Source organism: Numenius arquata, chromosome 5 (assembly GCF_964106895.1).
Source record: "Numenius arquata chromosome 5, bNumArq3.hap1.1, whole genome shotgun sequence".
NCBI classification, from domain to species: Eukaryota; Metazoa; Chordata; class Aves; order Charadriiformes; family Scolopacidae; genus Numenius; species Numenius arquata.
The window spans coordinates 51232357-51260042 of record NC_133580.1 but is presented as its reverse complement, the minus strand read 5'-3'; the positions used below and the strand labels follow the sequence as shown (position 1 = coordinate 51260042).

Genomic DNA, 27686 nt, shown 5'->3' with positions numbered 1-27686 from the left:
ATATACAACTGCTTGTGGCTGGGAGAAACAATTCCAAACGTGGCTTTCAGAGGGGGGTTTCCTAATGAAGCAGAAGTCCCAGCCCTGTGCCTTCCCTGCGTAGGTTGGTGATATTGCGCAGAGGATCATCGCCTCCTGCCTCTCCTGCTCCCACCCCCTCGCCCTCCTATGGAAAATGGTGTGGCCGGGGGTGGGGGGAAGGCCAGCCCTTTTATAAGTGTGGTCTTGCAGCAAGTCGAAGTTGACAGGAGTGACAGGAGACCTGGCTCGCTCTGAGATACCCACCTCCCAAGCCTTGGAGTCCCTGGGATGACCAAAGGGGGAATGGAGTCAGTTGAAGTGTTCACATCTGAAGGCAAAGGCAGGGGCTTGAAAGCACAGAAGGAATTCTTGCCCGGGGATGTCATCTTTGCGGAGCCAGCCTACGCTGCCGTGGTTTTTGACAGGTAAGAGAAAAGCACTTGTGAAACACAGACTGAAAGTTATCTTGATGCAAAATTTCATTTGGCCGGGTGGGTAAAAATTTTAAAGCATCTGGACAGCATCAAAGAAGGGTGCAAAGGGAAGTCAGAAGCACTTCTGTAAGGACACATTCACAGTGTACAGTGAATGTGTCTCCCAGGGCTCAGATCAGCTTTTTTACTTTTAATATGTGTTTCTAGGATGTGATCTTCAAGGTGCTTGGTGCTCTCAGCTTTTACCAAATGCGGTGAAAATTGTGTGCATTCAGGGTGTGATTTAGGTACAGCAATTTCAGACTGACTTTGCAGAAGCCTCTGATGTGTAATGCGTGATAAGAGTTAAGTTGTGCTCTGCTCACGTGTACCACCTCCCAGCTGTACACGCTACTTCATTACCCGCTGCCTTCAAACTAAAAGCTAGTGGAGATCTGCAAGTGATATTGTTTCTGTTAAAGTGATTTTATATTTGTAGCTAGCTGAGTTAACTGGAGACAAGTTTCTGCTTTCACTCTTGCACGAGGCTGGTTTTAAGTTTTTGTTCACACTGATGTAGCCAGAAACTGAATTCTGGCCCAAAGTGTTTTTCTTTTCTGCTGCTTGTTTTGAGGACGAACAACATTGAATCAACCTGTACTGCCAGTGTGGCTGGTAGGTGCCCACTTCTGCCCTTCAAATCAGTGGAAGATTTGCTTAAATACCCTGAAAGCCAAAAGGCAAAAAGAACCAATTTCTATGTTAATCTCCCATGAAATAAATCTAGAATAAAGCCCAAGCATGAATGGAATTTGTGCAGCCTTATAATATGCTAACTGAGAACAGAATTTGGCCCGAAGTTTTAAACCGAGGAGCTAGCTGTCAGATGAAGGTTTCGTTCTGGGCTTAGGAAATTTGTGAGCATTCTTCAAGGGCGACATGGTGAGTCCCGAGACTGATATTTTTGCCCCAAACTGCCAGTAATTTTAGTGAATGTTCTGCACACTAAATAGGGCAGTGAATGATTTTGCCTAGCTGAGCTTTCCCTGATTGAATAAACTCTGCTAATGAAGTCTGGGACGCAAGCAGAGCTCATGCTGCTGTTTTAATCCCGGTCATTTTGTAGCTGAAGCTGATTCGTGCTACTGTGTGATTTGGCAATAGCGGAGAATTGGAGATTAAATGGACGGAGCAGGAAATAAGGTTTTTTGTGTCTTTCATTCACTTTTTCCTTCCCCTTATACTGTCAGTGGGTGAACATGTTTATGAATCTTCATAACAGCAGCAATGACACTTTTTAGTTTTTATTTTAATGTCATTGCAAGAGCACACATTAAAAATGTCATTTTTTAATTTTAAAATGTTAAGTTCTTGAATTCTTAACTCTGAGTTCAATTACAGTACTTAGTGACAAAACCACCTCTCCTTGACGTGTCCTTTTAGCTCTTGTACTTCAGTTTCACTTGTGTCACTAGCTGGAATCTTGCTGTGATACTATGTTTGCTTCGGAAATGCCTACAGACAATTATTTCTCCCATATGCCCCATTAAAAATACTAATTATCTTTTAAACCATTGAAAACATTTTGCCATTTGATTGCTGGTTGAGAACCTTTTTTCTTCTATGTGAAATGTTGCGAGCATCATGCACAGAGTAGAGCTGCCCATGTTGAAGAGCTACAACTTCACTGCATTTTCAAATGTCACTTGTGTAATGTGAGATAAGGGAAGGGACTCTGACCACATCGACCCTCAGACTGCAGACTGTGTCTTAGGCTTAGGTTTCCAACAGAAAACCTCAGATGGGGAGAGATGTGCTTCCCTCTCTCCCTCCCTCCCTCTCTCCCTCCCTCCCTCCCTCCCTCCCTCCCTCCTTCCCCAGTCTGTGTTTGTTGAGCTCCCAGAGGGCAGGTCCAGACACTGAGCAGCAAGATGAGGTAGCCACATCCCTTCTCTGCGACTGCAGAGGATGGAGATGGCTTCAGTCATTCTTATCTCTGCTTCTTCTTCATGCTGCCGTGTGGTAAACAACGGACTCTTACCCTCCTGTGGCACATTTCATCCCAAAGCAATTTATATATGTCAGTGGTGAACTGCATTCCCAAAATCTCCAAAGCAGGCAGTGCCAACTAAATGCTTGTTGGTTAGTGCTCAGCAGGGAATATCCTGGGCCTGAGATATAATGGAAACATCCATTTTTCTTGTGAAAACTGCTCTGATGTTTTTCACACACACACGGATCTCACCCTGCACTGAGAAACCCAAAGTCCAGAGCTCATCATCCTAACGGCACTCAGCATCTTCATCTCTTGCTGAAAGCAATGTATATGTGTACCATGGAAAGGGGATTCCAATATGAGGGGTAGCCTTAATTTTTCAGCTCGGGTCCTACCAAATAGGTAACCTCAGAGCTGTGCTTTCTTTGTGTAGAAAGGCCACCACGGAAACACAAGGGTTCAGAGTACTTGGAAAAGTTGGTCCATACTTTGCAGCCTTTTGAGGAGCTTAGTTCTTTGGGGAGTCTGGTCCCAGTGTGAATGCTGAGCCCCTGAAATCCTGCCCCTGATTTTGCTGTTTAAACCAACTTCTATATGGATGTCCGTCATACTGTTGTGGCCACACTACAGTCTCCTGTGTGACCAAACGTGATGTGGGAACACAGCAGGTGAAGCAAAGGTCTCTATTTCAGATTAGTAGGAGCAGCTCTTCAGACATACAACATGGTTTTCTTGGTGTGGCTGTACTACAGGATGGAAAGCTGCTTGTGTTTGCGCCCAGGCACGAAGCTGTCAAGAGATGGGAGACATTACTGTTCAGAAATGGGAGAGTCCCATAAAAGCTGATCATCATTTGACCTGGTGAAGAACATAATTATGAAATGAAAAATTATCTGCCATAAGCATTTAACTTCAAGTGTGTGAGAAACCCCTCCATAGGGCTGTCACAGAGCAGAAACCTATCTTTCATACTGTGAGAAATTATCAGAACTAACCTCTTTTCCCTGACTGTACAGGGATCTAGTGAGCCTGAACAACTGATCTTGACACCCAGTGTTAGGTGTTCACAGCAGAAAGTGTGGGTATGCTGTATTTTGGGCTTAAATGATGCAAATGCCCTTCTCTATATATTGATGTGAGGAACTGTGGAAGTAATTTGGACCTAAGGTTGTCACCCAACTGCACTGTAGGAATGTCTGTCTTTCAGTAGGAAGATGAGTTTGTGGAGGTGATGAGAATTTTATTATGCCAGGAAAAAGAGAAATGTTTTCTTTGACAAAACTCTATAATCAGCCATCATATTCTGAGCCAGTAAGACCCCTCAGTTTAACTGGACCAACCTAACTGAATGGCTTGTCCAGCAATGTGCTTTGGGACTCAGCTTACAACTTAAGACACCCAAAACTAAGGTCTGTTATAAGTGTCTGCATAGAGCTAAGGGCAGGATTCAGTTGATATAGGTGTTTAGTGTCATTTGAGATGCTCCAGGGTGTCTGAGACGTCCTCTTAGGGCTGACAGGTACAAAACAGGATTTATGAGAATCAGCCCTCCTCTCAGGCCAGATGGGTGTCCCTGCAGGGCCTAAAATAACAGTAGGCTCCTGTGTCCAGTCAAGTGAAACCGACCCTAAGTGCCCTTTATAATGAATGGAGCACTATAGTGTGGACTGAACACAGACACTTGCCCTTGAGCTGAATGGCTTTCCAGACCCCACTGAGTATTTTGATGTGATCTCTACTTAAAAACTGAAGGTACAGATGATTTAGATATCTTGGTGTCTAAATCTGCAGACTGCATCCCATCCTGGAAGCCCCTGAAGGTCACAGGGACCCTGAAGGTCCCTGAAGTCGTTAAGGCTTGTACTGTTAGACCCGATGATGGTCATCTGAGCGGCAGTTTCTGACCTGGTGCCAGAGACTTTTAGTCCAGAAGTACATAAAAGTCAAAGTGAAGCTAAAGAAGGTTCCTACAGTTATCAGCCAGCTCCTAGTTTCTTAGATTTTAAGGCCAGGGTATGACCCACAAGGCTAACCCTGCACATTGCAGGGGGGTTGGACTATATGACCTTTAAAGATTCCTTCCAACCCAAAGCTTTGTATAACATTTTGCTTAACATAGTGGTTACCTGGCATTGACTCCTGCATCAAATCTGTTACTTCTACCTGAACTAGAGCAGCTTGTTTAGAGAGACAGTGAATACTGATTGAAATGGGGTGCAGAGCTCAGTGTGATCTCTAGTATTTTGCTGTTTGGATAAAGTGCAGACACACTCTCTGATCTGTGTTTGAATCAGCCTTGTTGTTATCAGCTGATATAGCACTTAGAAAACACCAGTGTCAGGCCTACTTTGCCCTAGAATAAGTGCAGAAGGTTGGAAATATATTTTTTTAAGGTATTTTTTGCATTTGTTGTGGTCGTTTTTCCATTTCCAAAGCCCCTGTGCATTCCCCATTGACATTACTTCTCACTGAAGCTTTCTCTAGTGCTCTGCTTACGTGCTGGGTTTTAATCCTTCCCTCTTTCCTCTTTACTTTCTCTCTGAAGATCCCAGGTCTCCTTTCCTCACTGCCACCTTCAGGATGACGGCATTCCCATTGCCTGGGATCAGTGTACAGTATGTGACCTTCTCTTATGGCATGTCAGTTGGCTCTCAAGCCCGTAAGAGTTTGCATTTCCTATGGACATGGGGATGCCTGATATATCTCTGTCAACCTCATCAAGAGAAGGTTTGCTCTTTAACCAGTGACGTTTGAGAGACAGTAGTCAAGGCAAACAGTGTCATGTGGTAGAAAGCCAAGATCACCTGAAAATCTGCTTGATGAGTGATCTGCAAATTGCTATAAACTTGAGATCATTGGATTTTTGCACTCTTTTTTGATGTATGAAGCAGGACCTAAACATTTTCCAAGGAAATGGGGGGAGCTGCATTATTGTAGCTGGGATGACCTAGGGATGTAAGAAATGCAAAATTTTCCGTAACAGTATGACTCTGAAAAGATTATGGAAGCAAATTCTTTGAGTTGATACCAATAAAAACTGAGAGTTAATGTGATCATATTCATATTGTCTAAAATTTTATGGGGTTTGATTTTTTATTATTATCTCATTTGTTCAAAAGTTTAAATAAAACCTGGGAGAAACTCTAGATTTTTAAAAGGAAACCACATTCACATCTCTTTAAGAAGAGGCTGAGAAAGCTTGTAATGAAAGACTAAAAGTAAAATAGCCTGAAAGTCTGAAATAAATCCTCCACTCAAATCGGACAAACTAGGATGTGTCATCTCTCACATTTTAAAGATAAAAGCATTAATTTCCAATCCCCTTTTTTAAAGGAGCAAAACTATTCTTGTGCTAATAATTCACCATGATAGGTATCCTCAGTAGAAACCAGCTATTGAATACCTCCCTTTTGCTTTCACTGCTGAAAGAGTAGGTGCATTCCCTTAGGCTGATGTGTTTAATAAAGTGTTATAGCTTCTGCTTTGAAAGCCAAGTGGACTTACCTACATCTTAGGTTATTCTTGTGCTGTCCTCTGTAGGACGTTGAGGAGAGAGTTGTCTAGCCAGCCAATAATAAATATGAAGCAGGTGGACTTAGGTTGTCTGTGTGTGTCATCTGTCATGTACAGAGTAGCATAAACTCAAATAGTTTGTGAGCTTCTCACCATGTCCATTAGCTATTCAATGAAATCCTCTTTTTATTCCTCTCCACTACAGCCATCTCACCTTGCTTTTCCAGATCAGTGAATGAGATGCTGTTCGTGCTGAATGGGAAATGATTGGCAGATGTTTGGGTTGTGCATGTCTCAGAGATGAGGTTAATCTATTCCTGTGGCAGTGCTCAGCCCTCTGTCCTGGCAGGTCCAACAGATCTTAATCCATCTGAATCCAATCCAGGCAGTCACAAGAGCTATTTGTTTCTTCTGCTTTCACTGAGAGCCATGCTTGCAGGTGCTATGGTTTAGTTGACAGTGCTCTGTCACCTCTTGCATTTGTTGGCTGGCACATTGAATCATTCTTTTTGTGACTGTAGCTACGTCCAGGATTAGTAGCAGTTGTGTGTCTCATCTACATAACATCTGAGCTCATGAGCCCCTGGGAGTTGAGCTTGATTAACTCTTGGATGAGAGGCCAAGGAAACCTGAGGCTCTCCAGAAAGTAATTTAGTGAGTCGGTCAGTGGCACCTGCCCTCCAAGTCGGTCCTAAATCCCTGACCTGGCAAGGCTTGGACAGGCTGGAGAAATCACTGTGCTAATAAAGTTCCTTCTTTTGGGCAGGGTGAAAAAAAGAAGTTCTCACTATGTGTGGAAGATGGCAGTGAATGAATGGCCAGAGATCACCCCAGAGGCCATGGTGTACATAGACGCAGCAGAAAGCAGTTGTATTGTCCCCGTGTTAAAGCAGCTGTATTGTCCCCGTTTTAAAGCAAGGGAAGCCGAGCACTGAGTTTCTAAGGGTTCAAACCTCCAGGGCTCCTGTGTAGGTACCACATGTATCTCCAGAAACCTCCAGTGCTGCCTGGCCATGCAGCATCCCGACCACATGAACATGGGCTGCTCTCTTTACAGAGAGAGGAAGCTCCATCTGGGCCACCTGGAGCCATCTTGGCTTGTGTTAAACACTTTCTAGACCAGACAGAGAAGGCTTTATAGATCAGTGATTTCCACAGGCTGAATGACTTGGGTTTAACCTGCTGCTCCCCCTGTCCTTGGGGAACCTTAACCATTGTAGAGGGGATGATGGGACACTGTGAACCACTGCAAGCCTTTGGTGTCCTTGGTGTTGTCTGCCTCCAAGACAGATGGGATCAGAGCCTGTCATAAGGTCCAGCCCTGGGGCCAAGGAAGAGGCCCAGTTTGCCATCCCTATTCAGGGCATCTGGTGCTGAGCTCCTCTGAGGCAGCAAGAGCTTGCACAACTGCCTAGGGGCACCTGGGGGATTTACGTGCTTCCAGGGTCAGGCAGTACTAGAGCAATGCTTGTTGAAGATATAGGCAATAGATTTCAAATACCTGTGTCTCCTGGTTTTATTACTGTGCCAAGAGTTGAGCCCAGGCCTCTGGAGTCCTGGTAACGCACATTATCAACAAATCCAGTCTTCTTTTAAACCATTTCTGAGCATGGAGGATCCCACGAGGATTTTGTGAGAGATGTGGTATTTCTTATACCTTCCAGTCAAACTACCTGTGAGTAATTGTGTCTGCAGTTTCAATACCATATGAACTGTTCCTTCGGCTCCTCGGGAAGTCTTGTGTAACTTTTTTTTTTGTGCATTTCTGCATCTCCTTAGAAACGAGGGCTCTCCAGGGCTGGTGGTAAGTTCTACCAGTTGTGTTTGCTTTGGAATCTCTGGACTCCTTATGCAAAAACCATCAAAATGCAAAGCCAACATTTTAGTATTTTTCTGTTCTCAGAGAGAGAGCTGGGGGAAGACGAGCCTCTGTTTGAGGACTTGGGTTTTACTGCACCATATTCCCCTCCAGCTTGTCACTCCTCTTTACAGAGAAACTTCCTTAACTGCCTTTTCGCTTTCTGACTGCTCTCCAAGCATGCAGGCAGCAGAAGGGAGCCCCATTCCCTGGGTGAGATATCTCCCCATGCTTCCCGGCACGATGTAACCATGCAGGTTTTATCAGCTGTCTGGCTCTCCTTTGCCTTACAAGGAGCGTAATCTCTCTTGCACCTCTCTGCCCCTCTGACTTGACAGCTGACAGAGCACAGCCTCACATTTCTCACCAGTTCCTGACTCGTTCATTTGACTTAATGGAGTTGGCTGCATCCCCCTTCCCAGACACGTGCTCCCCCCTGCCCCATCCCAGCTGCTTACCTTGCATTGGGCTCCCTCCCGTGCGCCAGCACTGGTCACTGTCATTTTCCAAACCTCATTTTTGCATGTGGGTTTTGTCTGCTGCAAGTCATCCTGCTTTAAATCAATGGCCTTCTGCTTTAAATCAATGGCCCTCTTCATCCCGCAAGAGCCAAGGCACAGGGTGGATTGTGTCAGCAGCTCATGCAATAGTGCCAGAGGAACGAAAGGGCATCTTAAGTGTCCTGTGATAGATACAAATATGCATATGTATGTTTATATATATATCTGTATAGTAGAGAGGCAGGACAGTCTTGGGGCTGGGTACTCTGGGGCAGTGAGTCTGATTCTTGCCTGTGGCACAGCCTTCTCATGTGATCATCAATACATTTTTTATTTCCTTGTGCCTCAGTTTCCCACTATGGGCTGTGGGTGATGATAATGTTCCCTTGGTCATGAAGCCTTTGTGGTCAGTGAGCTTTTTGCAATGAGAACCTCCCTCCTGGGGCCGGCAGTGTCTGAGTGATGGGAATTTAAATTTTCCTGCACTGTTGAGCCTGGCTGGAGACAGACGTAAAGTGGGCAGTTGCCTGGAGAAGCAGACAGCTGGGGGAACCAAATCAGGCAGTAAAAAGCCTTCTCTAGCAGCATGGTGAAAGTCCTGAAATTGTTTGGGCAGGAGATCAAAGTGTCTCCCCTTCCTTCCGAATGAAGGAGCAAGCAGCTGGACATGTGAAAGGGGAACATAGGGGAGGTTTCCTCATTGTCCAGGACCCTGAATACTCTCAGAAGGAGGATATCAGGTTAGACTTCTTCATCAGTATCCTCTGATGTATTCTGCCCCCCCAGCCCTTGGTTATAGTTACGTACATACAATTGTAGGATGCTTCTTGGAAATCCTGCTTTGAACTCCCCAAAGAAGAAACCTGCTCCTTTTGAAAGGTGTTTCCCAGTTATCCCATGACCATCTAACTCACAGTAACCTCTCAACTAGTTAAACTGCAGAGCCAGGAGCAGGAGTAGCTGGTGAGCAGCACTTATTGCTGCTGGCACCAGAGAAAGACACGTCAGGCTTTTTGACTTGGAGGAACAATCTGCATCGCTAGCCCGTCTGCAGGAAGACTTTAAGTGGCCTAAAGAGCACAGTGCTAATGCTGACGCGGGACTATACAGGGAGGACTTCATGCCCTCAGAGCAGAGCACAGCCTCACATCAGGCACTGTGCTCATTATCTTTAACAACAGCCCCATGGGTGGCATATTCTGGGTTGCTGACAAGCACTAAATCATTGATGCTCTCAGCTCAGCAACATATCAGCCTTGTGAAGATGAAAGATCCCCTGGATTTATTAATAAAACCTTATGGTGGTCATAAATGGAAGTACTTCTCCCTAAACTTGGCATTACAACTAGGTCACCCCAGGTCCTACCCCAGCCACTGCTCCTGGGAGCTCTTTAGAGTTCATCTTTCCTCCGTCTTCACCTGTTTGGTGTTCCTTGTCCATCCCTGGGCAGCTAAAAATCCATTAGTGCCCCAGCATTTGTGCTTGGGGGCCTGCTGAATGGCTGGGAGCCTGCCCTGGTCCCTCAGACCTTCACTAATCCCCACTGAGCGTCTATCTGGAGTCACTGAGACCAGGAAAACCCGAAACCCATCCAGCCTGGGGCTCTGTACTGCTGTCTCCTGATGGTCTCCTTCATGTACCATGACTGAAGGAAGGAGGAGAAGACATAATCTACTCTGTGGTCTATGAGAAGATCTACACTGAAGGAGGCTGGTCTTTTGGTTTCCTCTTGTCATTTCCAACACAATGCCACAATTGCCAAGTGCAATGCCTCAAGTACAACTACACCTTTGGCCTGGTGACAAAAAGAAATGGCAACCAAAGCTGCTTTTTAATCCATGGAAACATATGTTGAATTCAAGCAGCACAAACACAGGGTTTCTTTATGCAACCACTTCTATCTGTCAGTCTTCTTCATTGCGGTACACCTCTGGTCTGCTCACTAACAGAGCACATTTCTGATGTATATTTTTATCCCTACAGCATGCCTGTGCCTGAGAAAAGCTTAGGAGAGTAGTGAGGACTGCTCAGAGCTGTAGTACCCCTCACCCAATGTTTTCCTTAGTCTCAGACATGGTGGTGGCCGCTGCTCCATTTTGTGACCTGGTCCGTGTGAAGCCCTGGAAAGCCTTAGTGCTCAGCAGGGGTTCCCTTCAGCCAAATTCAGAGGCTTTGCAGGCAGGTGAAGCTCTCAGACTGGCTCTTTGCCTTCACGTTCTTCTTTGTGCTCGCCGGAGCCACAGACTCATTAGGCATCTGCTTTCTGCTCAGCAAATGGGTGGCTGGTGCTTCAGCACGGGCCAGACAGAAAATGAAAACAAACTGAAAATCCTGTTAATGGTGGCGGTGCTGAGGAGGAGCAGATGAGCTGCAGACAAGAGGGCTGAGAGCTGGGGAATGCTTTATTGCTGTCCTCCTTTAAACAAAATATTTGCCTCTTTGGCATAGCCAAACAGAAAAGCAACAGCATTAGGAAAGTGCACAAGCATTATGCTAGGTTGGAGGTTTCTCCATCCTCCCAAAAAATCTCAGAGGATCCATCCTTAGTGGGTGTGGGGAACTCAGGAATGCAAAGCTGGCAGGACCCTCACTGGGTGGAGCTAGCCCGTCACTGAGGCACAAGCCAACAGGTCCTTCTGTCCTTCCAGCCTGACGCACGTCATCTGTCACACCTGCTTCAAACGACAGGAGAGGCTCCACCGCTGTGGCCAGTGCAAGTTTGCCTACTACTGCGACCGGACCTGCCAGAGAGCGGCTTGGCTGAACCACAAAAATGAGTGCTCTGCCATCAAGAAGCACGGCAAGGCACCCACCGAAAACATCAGGTGAGAGCTGGTCCCCAGGGGCTGATCCAGCAGCTTGGGGAGGATGGGAGAGGGCAGTGCATCCCTCTGGAGGGTGATGAAGAAGAGCTGAGTGGCCTGATTTGGATGGGATGGAGGTGGGAGACAGTTTGGGAAAGGCCAGAAACATCCCTGAGCAGCTGGGATGGGGACTTGGAAGAGCATCCAGGGTGCAAGGCGGTCATGCTCCTGTTTTTTTTTGGAGCTGGGCCCCAAAAACTTTACTTCAGCTAAACGTGATGAGGCAAACTCACCCGTAGTGGTTTAGGAGGTGTGGGAAAATGGGGAGTAGGTGGAAAAGTGGAAGAGGAGATGGGCTCTTCCCCAATTTGTCTACAGGATGCATTGACTTGGATTCACGTCCTGGCTCCATTACAAGAAAATGAGAGAAATCCCAAGGAAATGAGAGCCATTGTGGAGGGCTGGGGACCAGGGGGTCTGTAGCACTTCTCCAGATAAGAACATAGATGCCAGGGCAAAACCCTGCTTCTGTTTCCCTTTCTTTCAAAAGCCCATGGGTGGTGACCAGCTGTCAGCCATTCAATTCTGAGCCTGTCTCAGGCTGTCTGCACACTATTTTCCCCACATTAAAAAGAATTTGGATGGTCCTTTGGCCCCTCTCCTTGCTCTGGGTGGTGGTGGTGCTAATGCCTGGGGCTCTCTCCTGGCCAGGCTGGCTGCCCGCATCATGTGGAAGATAGAGAGGGAAGGCAGCGGGCTGGCAGAAGGCTGCCTGGTCTCTATTGATGACCTGCAGAACCACGTGGACAGCTTCGGCGAGGAGGAGAAGAAGGAACTCCGAGCCGATGTGGAGAGCTTCCTTGAGTTTTGGCCGTCCCAGAGCCAGCAGTTCGGCATGCAGTTCATCTCCCACATATTTGGAGTGGTATGTCAGAGGGGGGGCTGCTTTTAATGCCAGCTTCACAGTGAAAGTCTCCAAACAGCCTGAGTTGAGGATGCCCAAGTTCATCCCTCTCTTGCCCTTAAGAGGCCATAGCGGCTGGGATAGCTGAGATTGATATTTGCTGCAGGTGGTTTGAACACTGCTCGTTCCCCATCTGCATCACTTCTGCACTGACACTGGGAAACTGAGGCACGGAAAGGGCAAGGTCTGAAACCTTTTATCTGTCAAACCATTCAGAAAAGTGGCTCACTCAACCATAGGTGCTGCACTGTCATCACAAGTCCCAGTGGGCATCTCTCTGCACCTGGGAGAGCTGAGAAAATCTATTTAAATACAGTTTTAGTAAATATACTTAGAATATATTTGAATACAGCAGATCTGTTTTCATAGATACATTCATGTCTTTTATATATTGTGTGCATTAGATTTTTATGTGTATATTATAAATATATATTTGTATATATATAAAATAAAAATAGGTAAATGATAATAATATAATAATAATATCTATTACTAACTTGTTAACTACAAATTTCTGTTCTCAGTCTAGCAGAGAGGGAAATTCCCAGAAGCCAGTTCAGGCTGAGCTGCTCTGCCCCCAGCCCTGGTAATAGTCGGTGTATCCTGGGCTGCACTAACCCCTCACCCAGCAGCACTGCCAAAGGGGCCAGGGTGAGCTGAGATGAGACACACGCTCTGCTCACACCTCTGCTGATGGCTGGTGTGATGGAGAAGTCAACTTTGCCAGCCCTAGCACAGGGAGGACATGAAGCATCCTTTGGTACCCAACCCAAAACAAAAAATCCAGTCCACCGGGCGTAGGGAGACCTATGTACTAGTGACTAGCCTATCTTGCCCATGCAGAAGTAAGGAAGTACAGAATCTGTTAAGAAAGGAAATAAAACTTTTAACAGAGTAAAATAATTAGCAGCCAAGTTATTATTTCCTTTGGTATATCCTGTCGCATTTTCTCTTTGCAAATACTTCCTTTGTTTATGTTTGTGACTAAAAACTGTTCCATTCATATGTGATGATAATGTACCATATAGAAAAGTATAATTCATTCTTGGTATATATGTCATGCAAAAGTAGTCATGCTGAAAATTGTTTGGGACTCATAACAAACAATAGTAATTGTTTTTTATAAACTCTGTGGCCACCTGGCAAACATGACCAGGTTGAATGCAGCTCTTGAGGTTGATTTCTAACATACCCGTTTTAAAAACTGTGAACTTTGCTTTCTGCCAGTGCTCTGCTTGAATTGCCTCAGCTTCATTTTCCTGTGACCTTTTTCTGAATTATTTGCAGGAAGCGAACATAAGGAAACCAATGCATGGTCAAACCAAATTTATCTTAGACATCCCGAATGAATATTAACTTCTGATATTCTGCAACATTTACTCAGCTCTGCTCTGGGCTGGTCCATCTGCATGAGTCCTGCATTGCATCTCTTCTGCTGTTTTATCTCAAGATGTTGTTTCTACAACTACTTTCTGCAGTGATCTCGTAGGCACTCCTTTCTCAGAGTTTGGAGATGGGGTGCTGGTGATATACCTCTTCTAAAGCATTGGCAGGAATTGAGAAATCCTGGATGTAGCTGAGTTCAGCTTTTTCTCTAATGCTTCTTCCTCCCTGTGTTTTGGGACTAGATCAGCTGCAACGGCTTTACCCTCAGTGACCAAAGAGGACTGCAGGCTGTTGGTGTGGGAATCTTCCCCAACCTCTGCCAGGCCAACCATGACTGCTGGCCCAACTGTACCGTCATCTTCAACAACGGCAAGTGAGTGCATTTCTGTATTTGGGCACAGTAGGGATGCATCCTAACAGGCAACTCAGCAGACTTTGCTAGCCCCACAGTGTCAGATCCCTACCCCAGAAAATCTATTCATTCTTGTTTCCTTTTCTAGCTCAGAAGAAAAAAAAATTTTTTTTTTTTCTGAAGGGGAACTGTTTTCTCTCTCATTACTGTCATTTTAAAAATTACTGTCTGATGCACTAAACATATACATAAGGTTTGACCCCCAATCCAGTGAACCAGCAAATAATTTTTCCCTGGTTTCTGTGAGTTTTGAAACCGGACTCAAAATAGGCAGATAAAGTACTAAGTAGCTGCCTGGATCACCCCTTATCTTCAGGCTTTATTTATAAATAGTTAAGGAACAGATATGATTAACAAATAATTCAAGATTATACTGAGTCCACAGTCCAAGAGTTTCTTGTAACCAAAGCTTGCAATCAGCTGTGTATCACTATCTGTGATGTGTTTATAACCATCCCTAACACAAACCCTCATCTTTGTGAGAGTGTACCATCTCTATTAGTCACCGATTAACTCTTTAGCAAGGGGATCTTAGTGACTGTTATCTGCAAACCGAGTCACATGCAAGTGCAGGATGCCCTAAGCTGCTGGGCATTCCCCATTCTCACCCAAGTCCTATAGGAAAACTTCTGTGGGACATGTGAGATGGAAAGCGATTAAGTGGGAAATGCAGGGATGTTTCAGCAGAGCTGGGAGTGGAGGCTGCTGCTCTCAGTGCTCAGGGCAGCCTGCAGGAAGGATGCTCTGCCCTTCCCAGTCTCCTCCCAGACCAGAACAGGTAAAACTGCTGCTGATCCAGCAAGTTGCATTGTGTGCAAGACATTAACTGTAGGAAACTGCTTGCCAAAAACTGCACAGCCGCAGTATTTCATCCGAATTTTCCACTAGGTCTTAAGATTTTACAAAATACTGTGTTTACCAAACTTCAGTGCTGAAGTTAACCATCCAACTTTGCCTTCTTTAACTAACACATTGCTTGTGCCCTCTGGTTCTCGCTGCTGGTTTTACCTGATAAAACTATATCAGTATTTATCAAGCAGCTGGTAAACGAGCAACTGGAAAACAAAACTGCATTAGGATGATTACCTTGGTGGGAAATGAAGTCTGATCCAAAGTTAGATTGGAGTCTGTGCTCTGATATCCAATGGCCCTGGATCAGATTCATAGTGGGATGAGGAGACCCTCTCCAACCCACCAGGGAAGCAGAGGAGGTAACTAGCAGGGATAGCAACCCTGAAGTCTGAGTTTCTGGGCAGTAAGTAGAGGAATGGCATTTTGTTTGCCTGGCAGCTTGTCAAAGCTCCCACATGTATCTTGTAACTGACTTTAAACTTGAACATCTGTTTTTTGGCTAGATAAATTATGAAGTTTTCTTAATAGCCTAATGATAAGCCCCTGTTGTGGGCACTGAGCTCTCTATCAGCACTTAAGGCACGATATCGGACTTGAGGACCCGCTAAACTCATCACACAGAGCACAGTCGTTGTTGCTGATATCCCAGTCTGATTTCCATATCAAGCTGTGTTTTAGAGAGCATGACTACTGATGTCAGTGGAGACATTTCTGTACAGGAGAACTAGTCCTCTTGTGCCTGCCAAACATCAGAGGTGGGTTTTGCTCACCCCCTGGCTGAGACCACTCCTAAAATCACAGTGCCAGGACAGTTCTCCACCTAGTCCTCCATGGCTCAGTGATGGGCAATTTAGTTATGGCAGCTGCATAGCAAAAGCAAAGCTCTCACGCAGTGAAACATGAGCCAGGCACAGGGAACCCCCTTGTCTCTATCAGGAATGTCCTGATGCCCTATGCCGTGTACCCATTTTTTTTGTTGTACTTGTACCTGTGTAAACTGCAGATGTTTGTTTTGTCTTTCAGTCATGAGGCTGTAAGATCAATGTTCCACACACAGATGAGGTGGGTTGGTCTTGAAAGCATCATCTTCCCCCCTTACCCTGTACCCCTCATGCCCCGTATTTAATGGAAAAACTGCAAACAGCCCAAGGGTCTCCCTCTGTTTGCAGAAATTTGAGTTTCCCCATTTTCTGAACTTCTGCTCCTCCCTGTGTAAAGCCCCACTAAACCTAAACCTTACTTAACTCTGCATTTTGTAGTAAATTAAAATGATAATAGTAATACTGTGACTGTCTCCCCCACTGCAAATTCCCTCTCTGCCTTCCCACTCTCTCCCTTGGCTTTCTCCCAGTCAGTATTTTCCCTCTCCACTTCTCATTTCTCCTCCCCTGACTACGGCAAGAGCATGAAAGTCAGAACAAGGTCTTGCTAATCTTGTACAGCCCAAAATAAAACCTTGCGTATTAGGAGATGAGAAATGATTGCATTACTGACATACTAAATAGTCCACGTTTCTTCTGCAACAAACGGTGCCTGTTGAATGTGTTGACTACAGTAGCAATACCATGAGATGTAGGTTTCATCCTTTTTTATCATAATACCTGATTAATGTTTTACCTTTTAATGATGCCACTGTTACCTGATCCAAACTAAGGAAATCACAAGAATATGTGCAAAAAAAGAAGTTGTCTGCTTAGCTCACTGCACTTGGTATATTACAGTCAGTCCTGTTAAAGGGACACTGTTGTCTTCAAACTTTAATTTCAAGCAAACATACAATTTCCTCAAATAAGATGTGAAATACTTTTGAAGTGCTCTTCTTCACCATTGACACTTACTTGATGCATTGTAGATAGGACCATAAAAACAAGCAAATAAGTTTAACTTCTGATTAGAGTTGCTGTTTGGGGCAATTTGAGTTTTGAGCTATCAGGCACTCGCTGTGCCTGTGTGTGTGTCTTTGAAGGTCCTTGGTGCTTGGGGCAGACACTGGGGAAAGAGCACAGGACAAGCTCGGTGGGTTGCTCTCGGCTGACAGTGTCTCTTTAACTATAGCATTTAAAATATGCCATGTGTTTCCAGGCTTATCCCAAATGCTATCAATCCCCTCTGCACAAGGGATGGCTGCTTAAAATATACCTGTGGTGCTTAGGCTATCAGGGGCATCATAAAAGTCAGAGGCTTGATTTTGCTTCTCTTGTTGCATGACTCCCTTTAATGAGGATCCCATTAAGTGTGAACAGGAATGTTTATATGTGTAAATTTTTCTGATGGGAATTGCTCTTTTTCATGCACTTTCTCCTGGAGTACCAGGTTGCACCTTTCTCTGGCTGGAATTTTCCCATGGTTGCAACTTAACTAATAGCTGCCCTTTGTGACGATGGCACGTTTAGTGATAAATTTTGTATGAAATACACTGTTGATATGATCTAACAGCCAGAGAAGGTCAAGACCAGCCTCAGGGAGTAGTTTTCATAGCAGCTTTAGCACAGCTGAAAGGCTCAGAGCTATGCCTTTGGTGCTGAGAGCTTGTAACGGGAATTACAAGGGAATTACAGTCCCTTTGCAGAAATGTGATCACACAGAAAAGATAATGTCAGAAAAAGTCATGTCCTCCCCAAAACACTTACTTTTAATGTACCTGGTGAGACCTTTGGGTTCTATGTCACCTATATCTTTGGTGAGACCTTTCATGGGGTCCCATCTAAAGCCCCTCACGTTCAGGTGGGAGCCAGCAGGTGCCCCCCAGGTCCATCTTGTAGCAGGTGTGTTCATGAAACATGCTGTTGAGCTCAGCAGGAGGATGATCAAGGCACATGCTGCCTGAGGTGATGGAGTCCTGGGACTGATGTACCACACTGTAGGGTAACAGTAGGGTGGGAGCTCAGACCATGGGACTGGCTTCATTTTGGTAACCTGTTAGTATGCCTAGCTGCAAAAATATATTTAAACAACTAACTGGTCTGAGCCGAGAGCCCAAGGTTGCTGGTCTCAAGTGAATCATTTCTAACTGTGGGTAGTGTCACTAGCAGATGGGGGAGTAGATGGGTACAGAAGAACCACCATGCAAATTGGCATTTGATAGAGGGTTTTCTCAGTCTGGCCAAATTCTTCAGCCAGTTGTGTCTGTCCAGACTGCATGACTGAGAGATGGCCCAGAGTAATCAGGAGATTAAGTGTGTAGAGTGAAACAGTAAGGGAATAGTTTTGAGTGTCCATGTTATTTAAGACCTTTTACAGGGAAAGACATGAGAGCAAGGCAGGTGCAAAGATCTGACTTTCCAAAAGCCTGTCATTAAGGATTTGCTGTGGATTTTGGTTTAGTAACAGAGACTAGTGATTTCCTTTTGTTTGATATTAGCAATTTCAGATCAAATGGGCTGTATAAAAAATATAGCCAGAGAATTTCCAGAGAATTGTTTGTAAGCCTTTATGTAGATATGCATGAACAGGGTGAGGGCATCTCTTTCCCAGAACCCAAAGGGAATGTGTCTTAACTTTTGAGAGCAAAAATGATACCGAAAGCAGCATGGCTCAGGATCTGGGAGTCTAGCCAGGGATGTGCGGGTAGCATGCAAAGGAGTACTTAAAAAAAGACCTGAAGTCCAAACTCAGCATTTTGCTAGGCTCGTTTTGTATTTCTGATCTCAGGGTTTTCTTCCAGACAGATCTCCAGCAACACAATAAAAGTTTATGCCTAGATTCAGCGCCTGCCCACATAGAGTAGTGGGGCTTTTATCTGTTTATAGCTCAGATCCTTACGTATCCTTGCCAGGGATGGGCAGAGGGGCAGGAGAAACTGGTGTGACCGTGTTTTTACTCTGTATTCAGCTAACCAGACTGCTGCCCATCTCTACATTGCCTCCCTGAAAAGCTAACACAGTACTTTAGGGCAAGGGCTCACCTCTGCAAGGCAGGAGCAGGTCACAGGATTTGTCTCTGATGGCTCTATGGCTGCACCTTTGCTTCTGCTGCTTCTCCAAGTCGACATCTCATCTCCTTTGCACCCAGGATTGAGCTGCGGGCACTGAGCAAGATTTCTCCTGGTGACGAGCTGACAGTTTCCTACGTGGATTTCCTCAATGTGAGTGAGGAGCGGCGGAAGCAGCTGAAGAAGCAGTATTACTTTGACTGTGCCTGCGAGCACTGCAAGAAACAGATTAAGGATGACCTGATGCTGGCAGCGAAGGAGGGAGAAAGCAAGGTATGGTTTGTCCTGCTGTGTCCAAACCCAGAGGCAGCTGAATCTCCTCCACTAAGGCATCTGTGTGTCTCTGTGATCGTGGTTTCTCAGCCCACAGACACTCTCAATAGAAACAGAGTCAGATTTAGGCAGAAGCCTGACTAGTGTCAATGTAAAAAATAAGAACAGAACTGAACCTTGATTGAGCACAACACCAATTCAAGCCCACCATGCAAGGCCAGTTTAATCCCTATTATGCAACATAAGTCCAGTTTTTAATTTAAAAAAACCCACAAAAGTTGTCTTTAACTCTGACCTAAAAGTCCGTCAACAAACAGAATACTAAAATATTGGAAAATTAGGTCCAGAGCTGAGAAAAACTGCTGGCATTCAGATTGTGGGGGTTTCTGAAGGAACTGAAAGGGAATCCAAGTTTTGAACAGCAGAAAGGAAAATGTGTTGCAGGTGATTTGTGGTGACAGGACTCACTGTTCAGTTTGTAAAAATGTGTACCATCACCTTGGCTCCAGGAAGGTGGGAAGCCTGAACTTCCAGTCCCTCCTTGCAAAAGCCTGTCACAGGGAGTTTGTACCATTGCTGTGGGCAGACTGACTGTGAAGAATTAATGTGTTTGACTGTTCATTTTTAAGTAATCTGTGTTTTCCTTGGAGGTCTCACAAGTCATTGAGTGGGAGGGTGTAAGGCTGTGTCTTGCTGTCGGCAGTGGGATGTGTTGCTTGGCCAGTGGCTCCAGTTTATGAGCATGCTGGTAGCTCTAAGAGTTTCTTTTTGGTTCCTCTGTCCAAGCATATAATTGCTCATATCTTTTGTCCTCTGTTGCAGTGTTAGCTTAGGAGTTTCTACTCCTGCAAGCTTTACAAAGCGTATAAAGGAGGGCAAGGCAGGACAAGAGCATTTTAATGTATTATCAAGTTATGGATGTGCACTATCAAACACTCACTTAATGAGCCAGAGAGTACAGCTCAGGGGCTGATGTGGGGCAGGACCAAACAGCAAAGGTGGGATGAGGAACCATGACCTCTTAAACCAGCACTGCCACCGGGAAAGGCCCGTGCAGCTGCACCTTCCTGGAAATGAGTCCAAAACCCTCAGCCTCCAGCTTAGCACAGTTGCCAGAAAGCCAAGCTCAGTCCTGTGACTCTTCTTTCAGGTAGGTGGCGGTCAGAAAAGGCTGGGTATTGCAGAACAAAAGTCTCTTCTTCAGCAAGGTTTGGAGAAATGGGATAGAACTGATATCAGGGAGCTCCCATGGGAAGTAGGACACGGGAATAGAAGAAACCTTTTGTTTGTTGGGTTCCCCACTAGTGAAAAATCTCTGCTATATAATCTTATTACTAAATTATCAAGCTCCATCTTTAAGCTAATCATGACTACTGAAACTCCCCACTTCTAATGTAAAGCTGTCCCAGAGCTGAGTCCTCTGATGCAGAAGCATTTTCATCTGACTTTCTGTAGAAGTATTTTTGAACATCTCCTCCAGTGGATAGTGTAAAAAAATCTCAGCTCTCATTCAACACCTGCTATCAAGCTTTGACCAAGCAGTGAGATGCACCATCCCCTTTTCATGAGCATTAGAGGTGCTCTGCAGCATGCAGCGGGAAGACATGCACTTTTAGGTAAATGTCCTCTGCAATGTGAAGTGCTTGTATAGAAAAAACCTGTAACTATGCAAGGTGCATGATTTCAGCTATTAAAAATACACTTCATCCACAGACAATACGTACCCAGACTGACCTCACCCGCAGAGCATGACTGCTGGCCACAGGCTGTATCACATTTTCTGAATTCAGACTCGCTTGCCTGAGAGTGGCAACACTCACAGCTGTGTGGAAAAAGCGCTATGAATATATGCAAGATTGACAGCTTACATCCTCAACAGCTGCTCCGACCTCCAGTCCTTCACCCCTTCCAAATAGTAGCATTGTTCCCATTGTTTATAATGGCAACAGGCTTAGGGGTCTAGTAAATGCAAGAGAGGATTTTTATTAGACAAAGCTGCTGTGGAAGTGCTGGTTGAAGTACCTATTCTGGGAGTCTTTACTCAGACAGCAGAGTGATGTGATTTGCACTGATGTTAACATTGCCTTTGAATGTGCTCTGTGTATCAGGACACCCTGCATGCTGCTCAAACAGCTGCCAGGATCTGAGTAGCTGTGATAACTTCAATCTAATAATATAGAGTAATAAATCGTAACACATATTTATCCATAAAGAGATGGGGGGTATATGGCTCTGAAAAGCTACTGGTTTTCCTTCCATACAAAACTTTCAAGAGCTTTTCCTGACTAGCTGAGTTTCACAGATTCCTCAAAAATCTGTTTGACTAGGTGTGGGAAAAAGACAACAGGACAGCCCCACGGTCCTGACTCCAAATATTTGCATCCTTCGTTGCAACGTTGGGTCTCTGCTTTTGATTCACACTCAGAGGTCCTTCCTGGCTACTGGGCACATGCCTGTGCTCTGGCTCTATTGTGCGTCTCCAGACCAGACTCTTCCTGCAAGCTCCTGGAGTCAGGCGATTATGGGCTGATTTCAGATTTCCCATTTATGGAAAGGAATAATTTGTAAATGCAAATTTGAAAGGCTCAGAAAAATGGAAGATGAATGATGGTACTGGATATCATAATGCTGTATTTCAGCATTGAATGAAGGGAAAGGAGGCAGCTGATTAGGAGCTGGGTAGTGTTTTGTCAGGTATGTCTAGATGTGCATCGTGCCTTCAAAATGATAAAATCCAAACTTCTTTGAGGAGTGTGAGAAAACACATTTCACTCTGGATGCAACTGAAATCTGAGGTCAACCCTTATGATGGTTGGACCTATTTCTCAGCATTTCTCAGGATGGGTGAAGTTTAGTGATCTTTCCTACCCTTATTCCACCCATCTGGTATTCAAGAGCCTCATTCTCTCAAGCAGCTGCACTAGGAGCACCTGATACATGCCAACCAGTGGCTTTCATAGGCTCTTTGCCATCTTGTGAGACCTCCCAGTTGCAGGGTCAGTTCTGTCCCTTTTCCAGAGGAGAGAAGCGGAGGGAAGAGTCAAGGAACCCAGTTATGCATGCCAAATGTACACGGCTGCAACCCTGATGAGCAACTCTCGCTGAAGCCATCAGGAGCTTCACCTTTCCATTAGGTAGTGGCACTGAGTCTTAGGCAGGTCTGAGGAGGCGTGCTGGGATATACAGCCAGTGGTAAGAAGGTAGTGAGTGATGTGGGAAGCATCTTGCTGAGCTGATTTGTGTTCCCAGACTGTGGAACAAGCATCCCTTCAATCAGGGTATTTTGGCGTGCATGAGGCAGTGCATTTTCCTCACTGGTTTTCCTGACGTTGTCCCCAGCCATCTGCAGAGACGGTGAAGGAGGTCATCCAGTTCTCCAAGGACACGCTGGAGAAGATCAACAAGGCCCGCATGGAGGGACTTTACCACGAAGTGAGTCCTGCTGCATTTGCTCTCTTGCTGTATATGCACTGCCAGGAAAAGCAGTTTTATGAATGTAACCGTGGGAGAGAATGCTTTGAGCAGCAATAATTTTGGTAGGCTGATTTTCTCAACAAATCAAAGCATATCCTATCTTCCCCAACTTTCATGGAGGCTGACTTGGCCTCTAGGACTGGTATGGACCATGCAACCCAGAGGCTTTGGTGTGGCAGGTTCAGGGCCAAAGGTGCTCTGACTTTCCCTTCCTCTCCCTGCTTCCCCCGAGCGCAGGTTGTGAAGCTGTGCCGTGAATGCCTGAAGAAACAGGAGCCCGTGCTGGGGGACACGAACATCTACCTCCTGAGGATCCTCAGCATTGCCTCTGAGGTGCTTTCCTACCTCCAGATGTTTGAGGAAGCAGCTGACTATGCCAAGAGGATGGTGGATGGCTACATGTATGTCTGTGCCCTATTTTTGGCAGCTCTCTCTGATTATGCAATGTTAGGCAGTTTGTTATAGGAATAACTTCCTTAGCCTGCTCCCATCAGGGTAGCAGTGCTGGCATTCAGATTGGGACCTGATTATATCACCAGACCCTTCCTAAATGCACAAGAGCTGCTAATCTGTAACTGGCAAATGGTTTGGGTACATCTTTCATTAACCTCTTCAGTTTGTCTCAGAATCATCTCAGGGCTGCCCTGGTAGCAAGACACAGAGAGGCTGTCACTGCAGGAGATGGTCTGTTCCCCTGCACCCTGGAGGAAGGAAAAGCTGCAGAGAAAAGAGAAACTGTGTCAAATGGCTGTGATTCAGGATATCCCTTTGCTCTTGAATAATACATGGATTTTTGTCTTGACTAATTAGTATGCACAAGTCCTGTGGTAAAGGCTCAGTGAGAATAAAGAAATTCAGGCTTAGTTCCCGTAGATCCAGGGCAAACCTCTGAGTAAGAATGATATACTTTGTTATTACTGAGGTTTTACTACAGGACTGATGAGTATTAATCAACAAAAAAATAATATTAACAAGAATGGAAACCATAGAGCACAGAAGAAAGAAACACCTATTTTGCCATCTTGTGCACCCTCCTGCTGAGAGCATCTCATTGCCATTTCTTGCCTTTTTGGTCAGTTCTATCCCAAAAGGCCTGTGATAATTTGTTCTTTTTCAAAAGGGTGACAGAGTCTAGAGTGAACCTCCCTGGCTTGCAAACTTGACAAGGCACTTTGTGTCCCAGCCGTGGCACTGAGTTAATTGAATGACACAGATGAAATTGCTTCCCCTCCCTGTTTCAGTCCAGAGTGGGGACTGCAGTATTTTCCTTCCTTGCTTTAAGATCTGCCAATTCAATATGCCAAATAAGCCCTTGAAGGCAGGTTTTCAGGTAAATCCAAGCGACTCTAACTCTGCCTGTGCTTCTAAAGTTGAATGTAGCGGCCAGAATTCATCTTGCCCACCTAGGGTACTGACCGTAGGGGCGTGATCTGACAGTCCCTAGAGGCAGGGATGCATCTCCAGGGTGTGAGATGAAAATTTCTGGAATTTCTGGAACCACCTGCTTCTCTCCCCACTTTGAATGAGAAGCTGGTGATTGCTGCATTCTTAATTTAGGCACTGCATTCAGCTTCTGAAGTTAAGTTAGTGCTGTCTAGGCTGTAGGGTCAGATCTGGGTTTTGTTTTGTGACAAAATAATGTGGAATGACAGAGCTTGGCATTTTCCAATCCAGGTGTCCAACTGTCCCCGTTTGCAGGTTGTTCATCCTCTTTCACAACAACTCATGTCCTTGTGTAACTCATGCCTGCCCCTTTCTAAGCAGTGCTGCACGTGTCAGTGGCACCGAATGCAATAGGCCCTTCACTTGAGTAAACAGTCTGCTGTTTGGCAAACACATCATGTCACTAACAAACATTTGGGAACCCAGGGCTTTCCTGAACTAAAATTACTCAACATGTTTCCAGGAAAATATACCATCCCAACAATGCACAGCTAGGGATGGCCGTGATGCGGGCAGGAGTGACTCACTGGCATGCTGGTCTCATTGAAGCCGGGCATGGCTTGATCTGTAAAGCCTATGCCATTCTCCTGATAACCCATGGACCTTCCCACCCAATTACCAAAGACCTGGAGGTAGGTATCGTCTCCTGTGTTGTCTCTGCTGTCTTTCTGGGCAAAATTACATTCAAGCTCTCGAAACAATCCATCCATAAGAGCTGAGAGATCTATCAAGTACTGACTGCTTCTTACTAGTGCTGTGGTTTTCTCTAGATTATATTATAGTCTGCTGGGAAATGCATGTCCCTTCTTATGGGAAATTTTCATCCCTGAGAAATAGCTTTTATCCTGCTCCGAGACATATACTAAAAATGGTCACTGAGCCGCTAAATCTTCTTTGAAAATGCTGTGATTGAGGACAGAGCCTCCCACTTTCGCTGCTCTTGGATGGTTGGCATTACAATTTGACTATATCAAACTATGTATGGTGGATGTTCCCAGTTTACCAACTGATTTTCTTTATCGGTGTCCGTTCTTCTTTATTTATCCCTCCCCAGTCCTTCTAAGCTGCAGTGTATTTTTTCCTCAAATGACTAATAGATCTGTTTCCCAGCTTAGGGTTAAGAGCTGCAGATCCCAGGGAATTACAGCTGCTCAGATATGATGAATTATTTACAATTGCAGCTCGGGACCCATCATTTCACCTGATGTGACCTGTTGGCTTTACAGCATTCTCCTGTATTAGCCAAAAAAAATTGCACGATACCAAATGAAATCTCTTATTGATGTCTCAGTCCCCATTATAGCAGAGCTATAACCTTTATTAGTGGAATTTTACATCATCAGAAAAATGAGTATCTAGTACCTAAAGCCAACCTGCCTGTTGACTGTTTCCCTATATATAGCAGAGGGTGAGATCTCAGCACCTCCATTTCCTTTCCCACTTACTTTAGGAGGAAAACAGTGGATATATGGCACATACTTATCTCTGTGCTCCTAAAGAAAGGGTTGAATAAACTCACAGACAGCTGTAAAAATTTCCTAAAATCCCTTCTGAGCCTCTGCCATAATGCAGCTCTAGGAATGACTCTCTTCATGGTGAATCCTGGGATGCAGGGGGTGCAACTGTGACGTGGGTGAAGAGGGGCTGAGCATCTCCTTCTCTCCTACCTCCTTCCATATGAGGTGGTGGGTCACACCAAGGGGCAGGCCCAGGGTGTGGATGGGAAGTGCGTTCACTCCCTGGCTCTGCACAGCATCACCTCTAGGTCGTGCATCATGTTTGGGAGTGTGAGGCTTCCCAGCAGCCTGTGGAAGAGCTTGGTGCATGAAGGGCTGGTGCCTTCTTTACCTTCACAGTATACAGGCAACCAAGTTTGAGAAAGTAACTGGATATCTGTGTCCAGTCAGCTTTGGTCCTGCTGGTGGGACACCTAGATTAAGTTGTATGAGTTATTACATGGTGTAGTACATCCCTGAAGGACAGTCCATGTTTTTTTATTCTCTTGCTTTGAGATCCCCTGCATCACAGGTTTTATAATCTGTTGTGTCCCTCAGGTCATGCGTGTCCAGACGGAGATGGAGCTGCGCATGTTCCAGCAGAATGAGTTCATGTATTACAAAATGAGGGAAGCTGCCCTCAAAAACCAAAAGATTCAAGTCATGCCTGAACCCAGCAATGAGACCTCACCAAGCCTCTTCCACAAGAAGGAATAACCCTGAGCTTGAGACAAATTCATGCCTGTTGGATAACATCACTTGTGGCACCTCCAAACATGGGGCATGTGATATAGGAATGTGATATATCCATAAGGATTGTTCCCAGTGGCACCAGTCTGAGAGCATGGACCTGCTAGGAGAGAGTCCTGAAAATTATCTTCTGAGCACTCAAAGCAGAAGAGATCTTGGCAGAAACAACATCACTTTTCTACCACTAGCATTAAAAATCAAAGCAAAAAACCTGTTATAAAATTGTTTACATTCTTATTGGAAGTCTGTTTCTCTCTACATAACTCCTAATCTTGAAGTCCTGGGTTAAATTTTTAATTGATTCTTTCCTAAGCGTTTCTTTCCCATTACTTCCTAATGACATAATTTCTTTCCAGTGATGTCCATGGGTGGTTGACCAAGGGATGGTAGAAGTGGGAAGCTGGTTCCAGAACGTGTCATGTATGTCTGTGGGCATTAAGTGCAAACTGAATAAGACCCACAGAGGGTGTTTTGTGTAAAGTGGTGTTTTTCTGATGAAAAACTGCTGAAAAATGATTCTGCAGCTGAAAACGTGCAACATCAAACTGTAGGCACTTTGCAAGCGAAACTAAGTGGAATTCCTACATGAGGATAAATTAATTAGGGTAAATTAGTTTCTTTAGTTAAAAATCAGAAAATGACTGCAGTGGCAGCAGCAGGTGGACATAAGACGAGTCCGTGCCAGAAGGCAGTTGCGCTGGTGTGGTGCACTGGCTGTCTTGATTGTTCTAACTGAACAAGCGGATCCACCTTTGCTCACCTTCAGGGTGAGCTGGGGGCTCTGATGCCTTTCAGCACTTGCCTTTCAGCTCAGACAGGTGCTTAATCAGTTTTGCGCTAAGCAAAAAAAGGGATAGTCCATGGATCAGCTGCCAGTCGGCAGCCAACGGAGCTAAGGAAAGGTCTAAAGGCAATGGCTGGATTTATAGATAAAAGTCTTTGCTGCCTGCCCACCTATCTCAAAATGCAACTGGTTTACTCCAGACCTCCAGTGGCAGCCAAGAGATGAAAAGGAATGGTTTGTTCAAGAATCCCCTGGCTGCTTTTCAGCACAATAGTGAGAAAACCAAACCATGGCTTTTCCTCTCTGACATTTCTCAGTGATTTTGCTGATGTTTCTCCAGATCTAAGATGAGTTCCCTGGAGACCAACATTTGCTCTTTGGGCGCCATTGAGCTAAGTCCTTTCATTTGTCCATGAGATGCCCATCTGATGTCCTGTGCAACAATCCGTATTGGTTCAGTTCTCAGCATGAGGATCAATGTTGATCAGTAACATGAAAACCTTCCCTGAGGAGAGGGGAGTCATGGGAGAGATGCACGCAAGGACAAATTGGTCCTTTAGGGGCACATGTTGGGGTTGCGGGAGGAGGTGGAGAAGCACTTGTGGTGTTTTCCTAGCATCCTGATCAGCTTTGAGCAGTTGTAAGAAGATCATCCCACCTAGGTAGATCACAACAGCCATATATCCGTTTCCCAGTGATGATTCCCAATCATCATCCAAGCGCAGAGCTTGGGAAAGGCAGCTCAGAAGCAAGAGTTTTCTTGCCTGTGTGCATCAGAAAACCACATCTCCATTCAACCTGCAGCGCCAAGTGAG

At 45.2% G+C, this 27686-nt stretch overlaps 1 protein-coding gene across 2 annotated transcripts; it reads left to right on the top strand.

Annotated features, from left to right (window-relative positions):
* The first annotated feature begins 41 nt into the window (after positions 1–41).
* Positions 42–26394, top strand: SMYD1 (SET and MYND domain containing 1). Of its 2 annotated transcripts, XM_074147038.1 has the most exons (10): positions 42–446; positions 10951–11127; positions 11818–12031; positions 13699–13829; positions 15744–15782; positions 18732–18924; positions 22264–22356; positions 22636–22799; positions 24305–24473; positions 25896–26394. In XM_074147038.1, exons 1-10 carry the CDS (start codon positions 310–312, stop codon positions 26052–26054), a joined length of 1476 nt encoding a protein of 491 aa, XP_074003139.1. In that variant the 5' UTR covers positions 42–309; the 3' UTR covers positions 26055–26394. The 2 variants fall into 2 exon arrangements, with proteins under 2 accessions (XP_074003139.1, XP_074003140.1); XM_074147039.1 differs by lacking the exon at positions 15744–15782 and having other exon boundaries at positions 25896–26393.
* Positions 26395–27686: the final 1292 nt, after the last annotated feature.

Excerpts from the sequence above, each read along its gene's own strand:
- SMYD1 (XM_074147038.1), top strand. The coding sequence starts at position 310 with ATGACCAAAGGGGGAATGGAGTCAGTTGAAGTGTTCACATCTGAAGGC. Across the intron at positions 22,800-24,304 it reads AGGATGGTGGATGGCTACAT|GAAAATATACCATCCCAACA; the intron begins GTATGTCTGTGC and ends ACATGTTTCCAG. Across the intron at positions 24,474-25,895 it reads CAATTACCAAAGACCTGGAG|GTCATGCGTGTCCAGACGGA; the intron begins GTAGGTATCGTC and ends TGTGTCCCTCAG.